This window comes from Bombina bombina, chromosome 6, assembly GCF_027579735.1.
Source record: "Bombina bombina isolate aBomBom1 chromosome 6, aBomBom1.pri, whole genome shotgun sequence".
Classification (NCBI taxonomy): Eukaryota; Metazoa; Chordata; class Amphibia; order Anura; family Bombinatoridae; genus Bombina; species Bombina bombina.
Window position 1 is genome coordinate 753,346,172 of NC_069504.1, and position 18,435 is coordinate 753,364,606.

Below are 18,435 nucleotides of genomic sequence, written 5' to 3' on the forward strand. Positions count from 1 at the left end.
CTTATCTTGGTAGCAGATTAAACATGCTGTTGCTGACAGTGTTCAGGTCAAGAGATGTGCAAGCAGCACCACACTTCAAGCTAACCACCACTATAGAGGTGAAATCAGACCCCTCCATTATAAGACTCATAATATAAATGCTGTATTATGATAAAGCATTTTATTATTCACTATTACACTACTGTGTACCTCTGTCCCTCACCCAGCCTGTTAGCTAGATGCGCACAGTAGCGTGAAAGTAAAATGTTCTAGAGAATTACAGCTCTTTTTCACTTTACTTCGAATCAATTTTTATTTAAATAATGCATTCATTTTTCATATGCCTAGTCCTGTCAGGTGATAAGTTAATGGATGAGACGTTAAGTCATTTCAAACCCTTGTGCAAAATAGGATGGTTAATGCATTTGTCTTGTAACTTGTATCTGGAATGATGACCACTCATTTGGAATAAGATTCCTTCAAATAAGCGTTCTTTGCAGTGCTTACCAAATCACAAAGGTTGTTTTGTTTGTTTTCCGCCTCTCCCAGTTCAAATAGACCCCCCTCTGCTCTCAAATGTTAGTGTACTGCAGTAGGGTCCCTTTAAGGACCCAGATAACCCTACAGTTTGACTTATAGGTGATTTTTAGTTGTCTGTTACCTAGAGGGGCATGATACCCTTTGCAGCAAATACTCTCCTATAAGTGGTTAACACCCTGTTACCTAATACCTCTCTAATGATAGACCTGAAAATACACACAAGGGCATGAAGGCAAGCTACCACGCAGACATCAGTATGTTGTACTGGAGTGATGAAGAAGCAGTTGTTGCCTTCAAGGATGTGCAAGGTCGTTGCACTGTAGAGTATGCGGAAGACTTGACTGAATCCATTGAAGAGTACTCTACTGGAGGAACAGATCGTTTCTATTTTCTTGAGGTATCTGGGCCACTAACTGGCTAACACTTTACATTCATTAACGTTCTTGTATGTTAAGATACCAGATTAGTGGCCAGCCACTTAGTGATTTATATATTTCAGGCCTATAATGCAAAGACCAAAAGTTTTGAAGATCCCCCAAATCATGCACGTAGTGCTGTTAACAAAGGGAAAGGAAAGGGCAAAGGAAAAGGTATGATAGGTCATGTGGTTTGTGGGGTGTTTTGTTTTTTTTTTTTTTTTTTTTTTTGTGTTTTTTTTTTTTTTTACCAACACTTTTGTTACATCCTAGGCAAAGGAAAGTCTCAAGCAACAGAATCTAATAGTCAAAACAATGCTGAAAAACTAATCAAGCTGCGCACTCTGGATGTATTTTCTGGGTGTGGTGGACTATCTGAGGGTTTCCATCAAGCAGGTTGGTGGTTTTTAATGCGGGTACTGCGTTATTTAAAAGCTGCTTGGTCTTGTGGCTCTTTTTAAGAACACTACATGTTAGTATACATTCCAAAACTTTAAAAAGATGGCATGCTTTATAATCTGGCTAACTTTTGTAAGTACATTTTTACTGTCTTAAACACTTATGTGGATATTTTTTTGGTTGGAAAGCTTATTAAGTATACTTCCTTGATGAAAGCATGAATTGGCTTCATTTAAAAGCGTAGACAACACTTGAAACCTAATAATTTGATTTTTGCAGGCATATGTGAAACGCACTGGGCTATAGAGATGTGGGATCCTGCAGCACAGGCTTTTAGGTTAAACAATCCAGGAACCACCGTTTTTACAGAAGACTGTAACATCCTTCTGAAACTAGTCATGTCAGGGGAGAAGACCAATTCTCTTGGTCAGAGGCTGCCTCAAAAGGGAGATGTTGAAATGCTTTGTGGTGGCCCACCATGCCAAGGGTTTAGTGGCATGAACCGGTTTAATTCCAGGACTTACTCAAAATTCAAGAACTCCTTGGTGGTCTCCTATCTAAGGTGAGCAATGTCCCCTAGGTTGCATCACAACAAACGTATCTTGTAGAGACAGTAAAACTTTGGGTTGTTTTAAAAAAAGTGTATAAATTTCTCACACGGCACTGTTCACCTTTGGAGCACACTCTGGAAGCAGAAATAAAGTCTCCTTTACCCAGATACCAACTTTTTTTTTTTTTTTTCTCTCCAGTTACTGTGACTATTACCGGCCTAAATTCTTCTTGCTGGAAAATGTAAGGAATTTTGTCTCTTTCAAGAGCTCCATGGTGCTAAAACTAACGTTGCGTTGTCTTGTACGCATGGGCTATCAGTGTACATTTGGCGTGCTACAGGTATGTTGCTCAAATAGTGTTTTTCAGCTAATGCATCCAGTGAGTTGCACTTTAGTTGTTCAGTCGTATGTTATGTACATCTGTCAAATGCCATAATGAAATTTTACAGACTAATATGGTTGAGGGGGCCATCTAAAGCGGCGCAGAACTAATTCTGGGGTGGTCTCATATATTTTGTACCATTTAGGAAAATGGCAAAGTGAAACATTGCTACATGGTGTTATGAAATTACTATTTTTTTTTTTCCCTCCTCCTAGGCTGGTCAGTACGGTGTGGCACAGACACGCAGAAGGGCAATTGTACTTGCTGCTGCACCAGGCGAAAAGCTACCTATGTTCCCTGAGCCGCTACATGTATTTGCACCTCGTGCCTGTCAACTGAGTGTTGTGGTGGATGAGAAAAAATATGTCAGTAATATTACAAGGTAACAGACCTTATATAATTTTCTCACTTAACTAATCTTTAAAAAAAATAACATATTTGCATCAAAATCTAAAGTGTTAATTTGGTTATTTTAATTCTAGAACAAACTCAAGTCTGTACCGAACAATTACTGTCCGGGATACCATGTCTGATCTTCCTGAAATCCGGAATGGTGCATCTGCTCTAGAAATATCATACAACGGAGAACCTCAGTCATGGTTCCAGAGGCAAATTAGGGGTTCACAGTATCAGCCAATTCTCAGGGATCATGTTTGTAAGGTAAAAACTTGAAAAATGTGCAGTAAAATTGTTTATCACATACCTTGTGACTTGGAAATTAAAGGGATGTGATACCCAATGTTGAAGCACTTGTGATACAGCATGCATATGTAGTAGTTTAGGGGGGGGGGGGAGCTTCTTTTTGCAGCATCACTAAAGTGATTTAGCATATGGGTATTGTGTTCCAACATCTTGTATATTTGTGACTTGTCAAACAAATCACTGAGTTAAATGTACATCTGGTTGTCACAGCACATTCAGAATTTTGTAATCTGTAGTAAATTGAGCTTGCACTGGATAATGGAAAGCTAGTCAATAGTCCTGACATTTGTAGCTTTTTAGTGCCTCCCTTTTAGAAACTGTTATGGTGCTATGCAAGGCTACTTTAAATATAATGTACTTCACACATCCAATATATGTCCTATTAAAAAGTTGGTTCTGACAATTATCTTTCCAGTATTGGCCCTAGGCTTGCTAGCTGATGTGCCATGAGGCATGGATGGCAGCAATTGGGTTTTCCTTCCTGTGTGGTAACAGGAGTCACCATGAATGTCTTGAATGCAGTTATTTAGCTGTTTATCGAAGTGTCCAGACCTTAAAGGGCCATTAAAGCCAAAAAAAATATTTCATGATTCAGATGGAGAATACAATTTTAAACAACATTCCAATTTACTTATTACCTAATTTGCCGCAATCTTTAACTATCCTTTGTTAAAGAAATATCAATGCACATTGGTGAGCCAATCACATGAGGTATCTATGTGCAGCCACCTATCAGAAGCTACTGAGCCTATATAGATATGCTTTTCAGGAAAGAATATCGAGAGAATGGAGCAAATTAGATAATAAAGTAAATTAGAAAACTGTTTAAAATTGTATTCTCTATCTGAATCACGAAAGAAAAAAATTGGGTTTAATATCCCTTTAAGGTGAAATTGCATGCACCAATAAAACTAGCTCCTGGGCACAGACAAATCTTGGCTGCATCACCCCTCCATGCTCCCATACTGAAACAAAACTGAACAGACATGGTAATAAAAGGACATGATCTATCCTTTGCTTCCCTCTCCAACAGCCATGCACTCAAAGGCATTAAAGGGACAGTTTACTCAAATGTTCTCCCCTTTAATTTGTTCCCAATGATCCACTTTACCTGCTGGAGTGTATTAAATTGTTTACAAGTAGCTCCTTTACCCTTATATTGGCATTTGAAATTGTTAATTTAGCATGTGGTATCCCCACCTATTCTGAAAGTTTGTGGCCGCGCGTACCAGCTATAGATAAGCTTTATAAACACAGCCAGCAGAAGAAATTACACTCCTAGTGTGATAAAGCAGAGATAAGGTAATAAAATGTTGATTTTTCCATTGTTCTCTCAAAGTATTGGTGATTGTTTTAAGGACAGATATAAGATAAAGAAGCAGGTATATGTGCACAATGTGATACAGTAATGAGATCTGATTATACCTACAAGCTCAACCCTTTTTATTAGGTTGTGGTTTCAAAACACAAAATCAGAGCTTTAATATACAGAAATAAACCTTAAAAAGATAATTTTCATACATTTTTTACTCTGCAGTTGGTAAAAAAAGCAATTGTAAACACATCAAGGGAAAAACTATTTTACAGTATACTGTCCCTTTAAAGGGGTGTATTTGTGTTTTTTTTCTCCCCCTCCTGTTTTTCCTGGTACCCAGAATGTGACCGGTTTTGTTCTTGCAGTTTCCTCCTGCTCTAGTAAAAGGGTAGACTTGTATATAACAGAAATACTAGATATAGATGGGTTTAGAGCTATAGATGTAATATTTTGTTTATGGGTTTTTGTTTTTTTAGGACATGAGTGCATTGGTAGCTGCAAGAATGAGACACATCCCTCTAGCCCCTGGCTCTGATTGGAGAGACCTGCCAAATATTGAGGTTCGTCTCTCTGATGGGACCAACTCACGGAAACTGCGTTATACTCATTATGACAAGAAGAACACCCGTAATCCATCAGCGCTTAAGGGTGTCTGTTCCTGTGCTGAAGGTATATTAATTATACTGGTTTTTGTTTGTTTTTGTGGGTTTTTTTTGTGTGGGTTTTTTTTTTTTTTTTTTTAAATAGAAGAAATGTTAAAGCCTTTTGAAAACTGCATTCCCTAAAGATAATCGGGTCATGCTCCCTTCTCAGCAGTTATCCTGTTTTTATATTAAATATTTATAATTCTTTCATTTAAGTGGCAAGAGTCAATGAGCTAGTGATGTATGGGGTATACATTCTTACCAGGAGGGGTCAGTTTCCCAAACCTCAAAATGCCTATAAATATACCTCCCACCTCACTCGTACCTTAGTTCTACAAACTTTGTCTCATGGGGATGGTGAAGCAAATCGTGCTTGATTTTCTTCAGTGAAAGGCTCTTCTAAGCATATTGAAGACCAGTTACTCTCAAAGTACAGTGTTTGAGGGATGTGATGGGAGTATTGCCTAATGCCATGTTTTCACATATGTGAAATCTATTCTAAGGCTCTCTATAAAAATCGGTTGCAGGGATTTATCTGCTGAATCCTTTTACAGATCTACTATATGTGGATGGGTGTCTTCTGGTAAATGTGGTTTGTTTTTTAGTCACTTGCCAATGTTTGGCACTATCTTAAAGTTTTAAATTTATATTGTATGTTTGCATGAGTAAGGTCTATTTCCCTTTGCAGTCTAGACTGTTTCAGCATGGAAATTATGTTTATGGGGTTTTTTTTTTTTTATGCTTACCTGGGGTTCCAGTTGTAAGTTGGAGGGTTTTTTCCCCGAAAATGTTGTGGGCTTAGGCTCGCGATGACGCAGAATGTTACTTTTTATTGCAAAGTTGCCCCTTTTATGACGCAAGTAGTGTCATTTCGTTAAGCTTTGGAGCCAAAAACTAAATTTATGCTTACCTGATAAATGTATTTCTTGACATGGTGAGTCCACAGATCGTCTAATTACTATTGGGAATATCACTCCTGCCTAGCAGGAGTCGGCAAAGAGCACCACGGCAAAGCTTTTAAATATCACCTCCCTTCCCTCCAACCCCAGTCATAAACCTCAGGCACCTTGTTGCTTCCTTTCTCTCCATTTTACTTCGGTCAAAAAACATGACACAAACCTGTCTTAAAAACAGGGCAGGCCGTAGACTCGGTGTCAAGAGAAATAAATTTATCAGGTAAGCATATTTTTTTTTTATTTTATTTTTTATTTTTTTTCTCTAATTACACGAGTCCACAGATCATCTAATTACTATTGGGAATCCATACCCTAGCTAGAGGGCACAGATAAGGGAGGGACAAGACAGGGAATCTAAACAGAAGGCACCACTGCTTGAAGAACCTGTCTCCCAAAAGAAGCCGATGCAAAAGTATCATACTTATAGAATTTAGAAAGTGTGAATAGTTGACCAAGTTGCAGCCTAGCAAATCTGTTCCCCAGAAGCTTAATTTTTGATCTTCCAGGAAGAGGAAACGGCCCTCGTATAATGAGCCGTGACACTCAGGAGGATGCTGTCCAGGAAGCCAAGCTAATGATACTCTTCAGCCACAAAAAGGTAGCTGTAGCTGTCTGCCCCTTATGTCTCCCAGAGAACACCACAAACCAAGCTGAAGACTGGCGAAAAATTCTTCGTCACCTGTAAATAGAATTTCAACGCACGCACCACGTCCAGGTTGTGCAGCAGACATTCCTTATGAGAAGGGTTAGGACATAAGGAAGAACAATCTCCTCCTGATCCGATCTGAAACCCTAACTTAGTACGCAAAACTACCTTATCCGAATTTAAAATAAGATAAGGAGACTCGTACTGTAATGCTGAGAGCTCTGAAACTCTATGAGCAGATGAAATAGCAACAAGAAACAAAACCTTCCAAGATAACACTTTAATATCTAAGGAATGCATAGGCTGAAATGGATCCTGCTGAAGAACAAGGTTAAGACTAGGGAGGAGTAACGGGTTTAAACACAGGCCTAATTCTGACCAAGGCTTGACAGAACGATTGCACGTCTGGTACATCTGCCAGACGTTTATGTAACAAAGTAGACAAGGCAGATTATTGACCTTTCAAAGAATTTGCTGATAAACCCTTCTCCAAACCATCTTGGAGAAAAGACAAAATTCTAGGAATCCGAACTTTACTCCAAGAGTAGCCTCTGGATTCACACCAATGCCAATATTTACGCCATATCTTATAGTAAATATTCCTGGTAACAGGCTTACAAGCATGAATCGTGGTCTCAATGACCGACTCGGAAAAACCACGCTTGGATAAAATTAAGTGTTCAATCTCCAAGCAGTCGGCTTCAGAGAAACTAGATTTGGGTGAAGAAAGGGCCCTTGAAGTAGAAGGTCCTTCCTCAGTGGAAGTCTCCAAGGAGGGAGATTAATATCTCCACTAGGTCTGCATACCTGATCCTGCGTGGCAACGCCAGTGTAATGAGGATCCCTCGACCCGTACCTCGGGAGCTTGGCATTCTGACGAGATGCCATGAGATCCAGTTCTGGCTGTCCCCATTTGAGTATAAAGTTGGAAAACTCTTTCAGAGGAGAAATCCCTCTCCCCCAGGTGAAAGGTCTGTCTGCTTAGAAAATCCGCTTGCCAGTTCCACACTCCTAGAATGTGGATCGCAGTTGTGCCTCTGAATCTTGGCTACCTCTGTCATGGCCAAGGAACTCTGAGTTCTTCCCTGATGGTTGATGTAAGCCACTGAAGGGAAGCATCCATAATAAAGGAATTGGCCAACTTAAGGGCCTTGATCCTATCCTGGATTTCTTCAAGGGGAGTGTCTGAATAGAATCAGACAACGCATCAAACCAGTGTGCCGTAGCAATACAGGTTGCCATTGTAAACCCTGGTGTACGTACATCTCTTTGAGCAACCCCTCCAACTTCTTATCCATAGGATCTTTAGCTAAGAGAACAACTATTCCCATAGGATAGTTCCTTTAAAGTGGAAATTGCCCCTTTCACCTTGGGGACCGTCTGCCAAGACTCCTTGATAGTCTGCAATAGGAAACATCTTATTAAAAATAGGGGATGGCAAAAAAGGGATACCCGGTCTCTCCCATTCCCTAGCAATAGTCTCTCTAGCCCGATCTGGTACAGGAAAAACCTCCACCATGGGAAGGTACATCAAAAAACTTTAAGTCAATCCTAAGAAGTCTAGTAAACTTAACAGTCAGTCGTCAAAGGTAGCTAAAACCTCCTGTAACGGAGGTGATACAGCTTAAACCTGAAGGATACAACTTCAGCATCAGAAGAATTAGTCTGAGATTTCACCCTCAGATACTACCAAAGTATCCTCCTCAGATTTCTGGGAGGGAACATTCGGAATAGCCACGGCTGTCAGAAACCTTACTGATTCTTTACTTTTCCTCTTGCGCTTTCCCTGCAGCATGGGAAAAGCACACAACGCATCAGATGCCACAGAAGACATGAGGCTAGCGATGTCTTGTAAAGTCACTCCAGGCAGAGCTTGAGAGGAAGCGCAGGGCACTGGATGTGTAGACAATAGCATTTGGGACACCTGAGGAGAAAGCTGCAGCATATCTTTAACATTGTCAGAAGACTCCTGGACAGCATCCGCTTTAGACCATGCTGGCTCAAGTCCATCCCTATAATTTAAAGTTCTCTCAATACATGAGGAAAGGATAGGTGGTTTCTCATTAGCATCAAAACATAAAGAACAAACATTTTGCATGGCCTCTTGATCCATCTTTTCTCAATTGATCAATTTAGAATAAACTGATAATTTCGGTTGACTTTTAACACACCAAAAACATTACTGTCTCTTTAAATGTTAAAACATAATTTTTTATTTTTGCTTGAAAAAATGAAACTGTCACAAATACTCCGGACAACCTCTACACCTTAGCTTTGCTGAGGTGCCTACCTTCCTTGATGCCACCAGAGTGTATATTCTGTAAGCAGAAGTCCAGACTCAACCTAAGCACTTGTGTTAGATCTGAGGCTGCTCTCCCGCTTCACCGTAGCACAGCTTACAAGACTACTTCTAGAACACCAGAAGTGAAGGGGAAAAGGCGTGCAACAGAACTTGCCGCCTCAGCTAGCTCTGCCCATCATGGGCGTATCAAAATTAACCTCCCGGTCGGCAAATATATCTAAAATAACGCCGCCGGGAGTTAGTGAAACACACACCACACTGAGCCACAATCTCCTTGTCCCCAGTGCCTGCCATCCATAACATAATCCCCCTATTCCATAGAATGTCTTGTGTCACATAATAAAAATAAAGTGCCAAAGTTCCTGTATATGTCCCATAAAAAATAAATTCAGCACTTGCCTTCAAAAATCTGCCAGGCAGCTCACTAGGTTTGAGAGGCATGTTCCCTCACATGGACCTGTGGAAGAAAAACAAAGACTGAGTAATCTTACTCAGGCTTTCAAAGTTAGGGCAGCATTAAATACATGGGAGGCGCAGTGAGGATTGTACCCCACAAGTTCCCATTGCTTAATAGCCACCACTGCTCTGAGGAGACATATGGACTACAGCTACACCCCAGGACAAAGCAGAACAAGCTTGCACTGCTGAAAAATAAAATCTTGAAGAATCTTCTTCCAAACGCCTACACTTTACCACCTCCTTGCTCTTAATGTAGGCAAAGAGAATGACTGGGGTTGGAGGGAAGGGAGGTGATATTAAACAGCTTTGGTGTAGACAATTGGGAAGTGGATTATCTCAGCCGTCAGACTTTTACATCCGGTGGAGTGGTCTTTCCATCCAGATGTGTTCACTTTGTACAGATGTGGGGTCTTCCAGAAATAGTTTTGGATGGCCTCATCTAAACAAGAAGCTTCCTAGACACCTTTCCAGATCCAGGGATCCTCAGGCAGAGATGGTGGATGCCTTAACAGTTCCTTGGTTTTAGCTCTTCCAAGGGTGATCTCCAAGATCATAATGGAACAATCTCATGTGATTCTGATAGCATCAGCATGGCCTCACAGGTTTTAGTATGCAGATTTTGTCCAGTTGCCAGCCTTGGCCACTTCCTTTAAGGACAGACCTGGTGGGGTTTTTTTTTTTTTGTTTCCCATCATGATCTCAAATCTCTTCATATTGAACGCTTAGTACTTTGTCAGAGGTTTCTCTGACTCTGTAATTACTTACAAGCCTGTATCAGTGCTGTTAAGTAAGATTTATTATAGGGTTTGGAAAACCCATTTCATGGTGTTCCACTCATAGTCATTCTTTCAGAGTGTCTAGGATTTTAGTTTCTTCAGGATGGTTTGGATAAGGCGCTGTCTGCAAATACTTTGAAAGGACAAATTTCTGCTCTTATTTCATAGATTGCTAAACTATCTGATATTAACTGTTTTGTTCAGGCTTTGATTCTTATCTAACCTGTTAAATCTTTCTCCTCATCTCAATTTAGTTTTTTAAGATTTTACAGGCTCCTTTTGACCCTATGCATTCTCTGGATAATTTACTTTCTTTGAAAGTGTTCTTTTGGCCATCTTCTGCTAGAGTTTCTAAATTGTCTGCTCTTGTGAGTCATCTGATATTTCCATAAATATAAAGTGGTTTTGCAGACTTCATTTAAATTTTTGCCAAAAGTTGTGAATCCTAACATCAATAGTGAAATTGCTGCTCCTTTATGTCCTAATCCTAAATACTCTTGAGAGGTCTCTACATTCTTTGGATGTGGAAAGAACTTTCAAATATTAAATTGAAGCTACTTTTTTTTTTTTTTTTTTTTTTAAGAAAGGCTTCTAGTCTATTTTATGGCTCCAAGAATGTTGAAACTTGATTGACAAAGCTTATTTTGAGGCAGGCCACCTCAGAATTACAGCTCATTCTTCTGGATCAGTTGCTGCCACTTGGGATTTCAAGAATTAAGCTTGTTGATCAAATTTGCAAAGCAGCAACTTTGTCTTTGCGTACTTTTAAAATTGTTTACTAGTGATGTGTTTGCTTCTTCGGAAGAAGCCAATTTATGTAAGAACTTACCTGAGATTCATTTCTTTCATAGTAGCAAGAGTCCATGAGACCCACCCTATTTTTTGTAGTTATGATTTTTTTTGTATAAAGCGCTTTATTTTTTTTCCAGTTCTTTTTGTATGCTTTTTATGCCTTTTTACACCTCACTTCTTGGTTACACATTAACATAAGGTATTAGTGAGGTGGGAGGTGTATCTATAGGCATTTTGAGGTTTGGGAAACTTTGCCCCTTCCTGGTAGCAATGTATATCCCATACGTCACTAGCTCATGGACTCTTGCCACTTGAGATTCATTTTTATGTAAGTACTTATATATTATGTTTGTCTTACACAAACCTAGAAGTATTGTCCATTTTATAAACTTATTTTTTTTATACCTTCAGTGGGCTTTGTAAAGCTTGTTGAATTTGGTTATAGAAATAGTTTCACATGTATTAAACTTTTTGAGAAGGTTTTGTTTGGAAGTTGTTTTAATGCACTAATTGTCAAGCTATGTTATAACATTTTCCAGGTAAACCATGTGATCCTGCGGACAGACAGTTCAACACCCTGATCCCTTGGTGCCTGCCACATACAGGAAACAGACATAACCATTGGGCTGGTCTCTATGGTAGATTGGAATGGGATGGCTTCTTTAGCACCACAGTTACAAACCCTGAACCTATGGGCAAACAGGTGAGGAATTTATACATAGATGAGCATTAAAAGGGAAATGAAAGTGCAAATGCCTCACAGCATGCCATTTTAAGACACTTAACGCATTGGTGCGCTGGAGATGAAGTATGCTCTGCTTAAAAGGGTTTGTTTTTTTCTGGGGGGAGGGGGTCCTATTCTGTTTTGGGGCTTTAAGCAAAAAAATTTATAGAAAGCACACAATTTTTAAGTAACAACCCAACTGTTTACAGCATGTATTCCCCCTTAGTTTTTAAAATGGGGGAAGGGGCAGATCAAACAATGATTGCTGAAGCTGCAAATGTCTGCATTATGACGGGAGGGGGATTTGTGGGGTGTGAATATTTTTTAAAAAAAGGCTTCATGATCCCTTTGGTCCTACAACAGCCCATTAGAGTGGCCAGTTTAATATGGTTTTTAATTGGATTATATATGGAAACTTAAAGGGACATGAAACACAAGGTTTTTGGTTCTTTTTCATTCAGATAGAATATAGAAAGAATTGAAAGTATCTAATTTACTGTTACCAAATTTGCGTTATGTTTGGAAAGATAGCAAGGTAGGTAGCGTGCACATGCCTGAAGCACTACTTGCCATCTAGTGCTGTTGCTAATGTGTAACAATTTGCAATAACTGCTGCCATATAGTGCTGCTGCCAGATGCACACTCCTGAGCTTACATTCCTGCTTTTAAACAATGTATAACAAGAAAATAAGAATTTTATAATAGAAGTACATTTTAAAATTGTAGATTATGTCCCTTTAAAAGTCCCTCATACTTTTACAGGGTCGTGTGCTTCATCCAGAACAGCATCGTGTTGTAAGTGTTAGGGAATGTGCACGATCCCAAGGCTTTCCTGACACCTACAGACTCTTTGGCAATGTCCTGGATAAACATAGACAGGTGAGAACAGTTATGAAAGAATCAATATGTTTTGACAGTATGTAATCACTTACATTATCATGTGTTTCTCTCTTTAGGTTGGTAATGCAGTACCACCTCCTTTATCCAAAGCAATCGGCTTGGAAATAAAATCTTGTGTTATTGCAAAGCAAAAGGAGACAGGTTAGTAATGAGTAGTGAATCTTTCTGCATAATCGCCAGTGTAACTTCTCAGTTAAGGTGAAAATAGTTAGTGCCAACTGCTGAATACAGATCAGAATGATTATAAATATCTGCATTATGTGTTTCCAGATAAGACATGTCACTAACATTGTGTTTTTTTTTTTTTTTTCTTGCCAGAAAAGGTAAAGCACGAAAAAATGGAAACTAATTAACTTTAAGAACTTTTACATCTCCCCTTGCTCCATTCTTTCTTTTAAATCTTTGACACCAAAGGATTTGTCTTCAGTTCATCGGTTTTACACTTGACATTCCAGCTTTTTAACCTGCCGATTGAAATATCTTGTTATACTTCATGCAACGGCACTAATGGATTTTAAAATTATGGATTTTAATGTACTTCAATTTTCCCTCCACTTTGTATATTATGTAGTTTTTATATGTTGTAATATTTCAAATAAATGCTGTCTTATAAACTGTTGCAATGTTTAATTTTTTTTTACCAAATATCTTTTTGTGCAAATTTGATTGCAATACATTAAAATAAACTATGCTGCATGTTACTGTTTAAGCTAAGCTATTGAAACGCCACTTTCCAATGGCATGGAGTCCACAAATCCATTCAACTACTATTTGGATTTAAACTCATGGCCACCAAGATAAGGCAAAGACATCCTAGCAAAGCTTAGCAAAGCTTAAGTATCCTTCCCCTTTCCATACTCCTAGTCATTCTTTGCCTCTAACAAGGAGGAAACTAAGATCGTGCTCTGGAAAAAAAAAATTGAACTGGGTCCTTAATGGGCAGCTTTCCTTGAAGTAGGAATGGGGTAAATGCTTCCATGTAATTATCTTGAGTAAGAGTATTGTAAGCTGTTGGTCGCAGGGAGCTCTCGCTCTCGCAACTTGCTGTTAGTCGCCACAATTTGGGACTAGAAGAGCAAATCATAACCTCAACAATGGTTTTCTTTTTAATGACATGAGTCCACGGATCATCTTAATTAATAATGGGAATAGCACTCCTGCCCTGCAGGAGGCAGCAAAACTGTAATGGCTCCTCCCTCCCACTCCAGTCATTCTTTGCCTACATTAAGTGCAATTAGGTGTTAGAAAAAGATTCTTCAATAAAGAGTTTATTTCTTTAAAAGATGAGTCCACGGACTTCATCCTTGTGGGATATCTCCTCCTGATCAGCAGGAGGAGGCAAAGAGCCCCACAGCAGAGCTGTATGTATAATTTTTAAAATGGTACCAGTGAGTGCTATTTTACTCGGGTGTAGCCGTATTCCTTGTCAGCCTCGAGTAGAGCTACAGGTTGCTTTTATAAAGCAATGGGAACTGGTGGGATTCACTTCTCACTGTGCCTCACATATTGAGTGCTGCCCTTCAGATGATGACATTAGCATATTTTAACTAGGACCCTGTCTCTACAGGAGGGAACTGAAGGACCTCTTGAATGTGGGACTGATCATGCTGTCGCTCAGCTTCCAGGTAAGTGCAGCTGTTATATTCTGGGACACTTAACTCAGAAAAGGCTGTAGTTGGTGCCTATTATATAGTGAGGGATTTAGACCTGAGGCAAGGGCTACCCTTAGTACTGTGTTCAACTCGACTCAAGGGGACACTTGGATAATGCGTCACATCGTGGGACTGTTTAAAATAAGCTTAGGTTCCTACTGTGACTCACTTTCTTTATTTTAGAGGCTGTTTGACGCTGAGGATTTTGTTCCAGAGCTAAGAGCTCCGTAATGGACCAACTTTTTTGTGTTTATGGGCTGAGACTGTTTTTATGAACAGGGTTCAAGATACTAAGACACGGTCAGTTTATTTTTCCCAGCCATAGTTTGTCGATTCTTAGCCGGAGGTTCAATGTCTTGCTGCCCATGAGGGGCGGGGTTAGTTTCTCACACTTCATACTGGATGTGTCTAGAAGCTGCACATTTTCTTCCGACATTGGAAACATCCTCTGCCGAGCTCCGGACATTCGCTAAGACTGCATGGTTGATGTTTAGAGCAGGGTTTCTGGGGACTTGCAGTCTGTCAGTGTGTTGTGGGCGCCGCAGCAGAGCTGTGGTGACGTGCACTGTTTTTTTTAAGGGCATTTGAGATTGATTTTTGCCTTAATTACTGCTTATTTGGGGCTCTAATATTGGGTATTTATACACTTAGAGGATCAGTTCCACTGTTTTTCTTTAGATTTGTCAAGTCACATTAGGCTGTTTTCATATTTTTGAGTGTATATTCATTTGATATTTAACAGTACCACTATCAAAATTGCTTATGATCATGGAGGATCTTCAGAGCATTACATGTTCCTTATGTTTGAATGCCAATGTGGAGCCCCCTGTTTTTGTCCATCATGCACTGAGGACTTTACAGTTTAGAGAACAAATTTTCTTTAAGTTTGTCTAAAGCGGATGCTTCTCAGGATTCTGCTGAGATTAAGAGTGCCACAACTTTCTCCCCAAGCGTCACAGCCCTTACCGCTCGCTCAAGCGGCACCTTGTTCTTCAACAGCTTCTGCTACGATCACACTGCAGGATATTGCTGCAGTTACGTCATCTACACTTTCAGAGGTGTTATCTACTTCTCCAGTACTTCAAGGCAAACACAGTAGAAGAGACCCACGTGGTCCATGCAGCTTCTGATGCTTTGATGGCGATCTCAGATGTACCCTCCCAGGGCTCTGAATTGGGGGGGGGGGGTGGAGTATGGGGGCCCTGTCCAAGGGTGAACTTTCTGACTCAGGAAGTGTATTGCCCCTGACGGATTCGGCTGTGTCTTTCAGGTTTAAGCTTGAACACCTCCGCCTGTTGCTACGGGAGGTTTTGCTGACTGGACGATTCAATTGTGGATCCTCCAGAGTAATTTGGACAGCTAATTAGAGGTCCCTTCTGTTAGCAATAATTTCTGATGTTATCTTAGGAACTGAGCCAAGGAATGGGAGAGACCGGGTATTCCATTCTCCCCTTTTTCTGTTTGCAAGAAAATGTACCCTACAGCTGACGCCATTAGGGAGTCTTGGCAGATGGTCCCTAAGCTGTAGGGGGCTATTTCAACCTTGGCTAAACAAACTACTCTCCCTATTGAGGATAGGTGTGCTTTTAAGGACCCTATGTATAAGAAATTGGGGGGGGGGGAAATATATGTTCATCAGGGGTTGCTATTGCAACCGGCGGCCTGCATTGTTGGTTACGACTGCGGCTGCTTATTGGTTTGATGCTTTAGAAGAGTCTCTTAAAACTGAGACGACTTTGGAAGAAATACAAGATACAATTAAAGCTCTTAAGTTGGCTAATTCTTTTATTACAGGTGCTTCTTTTCAGATTACCAAATTGGCAGCTATGTGTTCAGGATTTTCCATCTTAGCACGCAGAGCTTTATGGTTAAAATCTTGGCCTGCGGATGTATCTAAATCTAAGCTTTTGGCTATTCCTTACAAGGGGAAGACCCTGTTCAGGCCTGACTTGAAGGAGATTATTTCTGACATCACGGGAGGTAAGGGTCATTCCCTCCCTCGAAATAAGAAATCCAAACAGAGGGGTCGACAAAGTAATTCAAGGTACGACGAGTCCACGCATTCATCCTTGTGGGATATTATCCTCCTGCTAACAGGGAGTAGCAAAGAGCACCACAGCAGAGCTGTCTATATAGCTCCTCCCTTGACTCCACCCCAGTCATTCTCTTTGCCTTCTCTAAGTACTAGGAAGGGTAAAGTGAAAGGTGATAAAATGTTTTTTATTTTCTTCAAGCAAGTTTTTTTTTTTTTTTAATGGTACCTGTGTACTATTTACACTCAGGCAGCAGATGGATGAAGACTTCTGCCTGGAGGCTGATGATCTTAGCATTTGTCACTAAGATCCAGAGCAGTTCCCACAGAATGGCTGAGGGGCACAAGAAACTTCAATGTGAGAAACGTTTTCATGCTATATAGCAGTGAGGTATGTTCAGTCATTTTTTTTTTTTTTCTGGAGAGACTGGTATTTCAGAAAGGCTGACAGTATCCCCGTAAGGGTAAGCAGTAATCCTAAGATATAGAAAGGTATTACTAGGCTTGCATAAGGGGCTTATAAAAAATGGTTGACACTGAGTTTGGAATGTTTGTGGGCAAACGTTTTATGAACTGGGAGTGCTGTTAACGTTTTTTGGAGACTTTATTGAGGGTACACTTTGGCTTCTTTTTGGGTCTCAGAACCCACATGGCTAGTTTGGAACCGCTTTGGTGCGGTTCATTTAGGCTGACAAAACATTGAGTTAGATGGGCAGGGCCTATTTTCGGGCCTCAGATGCACAGTTGTATTTGCAAAGCAAGCTCCAACTCCGGAGGGCCCTTGTGGAAGTGTTGGGCCAAATCGAAGCTTTAACCCCATTTTTCCAATCCCTGAGGGCAGGTAGGCGCCACAGCAGGGCTGTGGCGAGGTGCAGGGGGTATTTTCTCCGGATTTAGGCTCATTAACAGATTTTTCACAAAGGGTTAAGTTTTTTTTCTTGTGGGGCAAACTTAACTGCATAAATTGAATCTTATATCAAAAATTTGAAACGATTGGTGTATTTTTAAATCAGTTTTGCAGAACGTGTGGGTTTTTTCTCTTCAAGGCACAGTACCATTTTTTTCTCTAAAGTGTTTTCAAGCTTGTTTGTGGTCATTACTAGCCTGTTCAAAATGTCCGACATTGAGGAAAGCCAATGTGTTTAGAAGCCATTGTGGAACCCTTACTTAAAATGTGTCCATGTACTGAAAGGGCAATAAATTGCAAAGAACATATTATAGCTAATAAGTGTCGCAGGATTATTCTCAGTCAGAAGGGGATCAGATTTTGCCATCTAATTCTCCCCAAGTGTCCCAACCTTTAACGCCCGCACAAGCGACGCCAAGTACTTCTATTGCATCTAATTCTTTCAGAAGATATGGCCACAGTTATGAATACTACCCTCACAGAGGTTTTATCTAAGCTTCCTGGGTTGCAGGGGAAGCGCAGTAGGTCTGGTGTGAGTAAATACTGAGCCCTGACGCTTTATTAGCCATATACAATGTACCCTCACAATGTTCTGAGTTGAGGGTGAGGGATTTGCTGTCTGAGGGAGAGATTTCTGATTCAGGAGAGATGTTCCCTCAGACTCAGATATGACCGGTTTTAAATTTAAACTAGAACACCTCCGCTTGTTGCTCAGGGAGGTTTTGGTGACTCTGGATGATTGTGACCCTATTGTAGTTCCAGAGAAATTGTGTAAAATGGACAGCTATCTAGAGGTTCCTGCCTACACTGATGTTTTTCCGGTCCCTAAGAGGATTTCGGACATTGTCACTGAGTGGGATAAACCAGGTATTCAGTTTTCTCCCCCTCCTAATTATAAGAAAATGTTTCCCATATCAGACACTATGCGGGACTCGTGGCAGACGGTCCCTAAGGTGGAGGGGGCTATTTCTACCCTGGCTAAGCGTAAAACTATACCTATTGAAGACAATTGTGCTTTCAAAGATCCTATGGATAAAAATTAGAGGGTCTCCTAAAGAAAATATTTATTCATCAGGGTTTTCTTATGCAACCTATAGCATGCATTGTTCCTGTAACTACTGCAGCTGCTTTTTGGTTTGAGTCTCTGGAGAAGGCTCTTCAGGTTGAGACCCCATTGGATGATATTCTGGATAGAATTAGGGCTCTCAAGCTAGCCAATTCTTTCATTACAGATGCCACTTTTCAACTGGCTAAATTAGCGGCAAAGAATTCAGGTTTTGCCATTTTAGCGCGTAGAGCGTTATGGCTTAAGTCCTGGTGGTCTGACGTGTCATCAAAATCTAAGCTTTTAGCCATCCCTT

At 40.3% G+C, this 18,435-nt stretch overlaps 1 protein-coding gene across 1 annotated transcript in view; it reads left to right on the forward strand.

Moving 5' to 3' along the window:
• Positions 1–13,102, forward strand: part of DNMT1 (DNA methyltransferase 1) — a 38,421-nt gene extending 25,319 nt beyond the window's left edge. The window contains exons 23-34 of the mRNA XM_053718026.1: positions 724–916; positions 1,019–1,109; positions 1,209–1,331; positions 1,614–1,896; positions 2,084–2,225; positions 2,483–2,649; positions 2,750–2,927; positions 4,761–4,953; positions 11,399–11,562; positions 12,346–12,462; positions 12,540–12,624; positions 12,802–13,102. Coding sequence (XP_053574001.1) covers positions 724–916; positions 1,019–1,109; positions 1,209–1,331; positions 1,614–1,896; positions 2,084–2,225; positions 2,483–2,649; positions 2,750–2,927; positions 4,761–4,953; positions 11,399–11,562; positions 12,346–12,462; positions 12,540–12,624; positions 12,802–12,836 — 1,771 coding nt within the window. The 3' untranslated portion in view covers positions 12,837–13,102. The remainder of the gene's footprint in view (positions 1–723; positions 917–1,018; positions 1,110–1,208; positions 1,332–1,613; positions 1,897–2,083; positions 2,226–2,482; positions 2,650–2,749; positions 2,928–4,760; positions 4,954–11,398; positions 11,563–12,345; positions 12,463–12,539; positions 12,625–12,801) is intronic.
• The last annotated feature ends 5,333 nt before the right edge of the window (positions 13,103–18,435 follow it).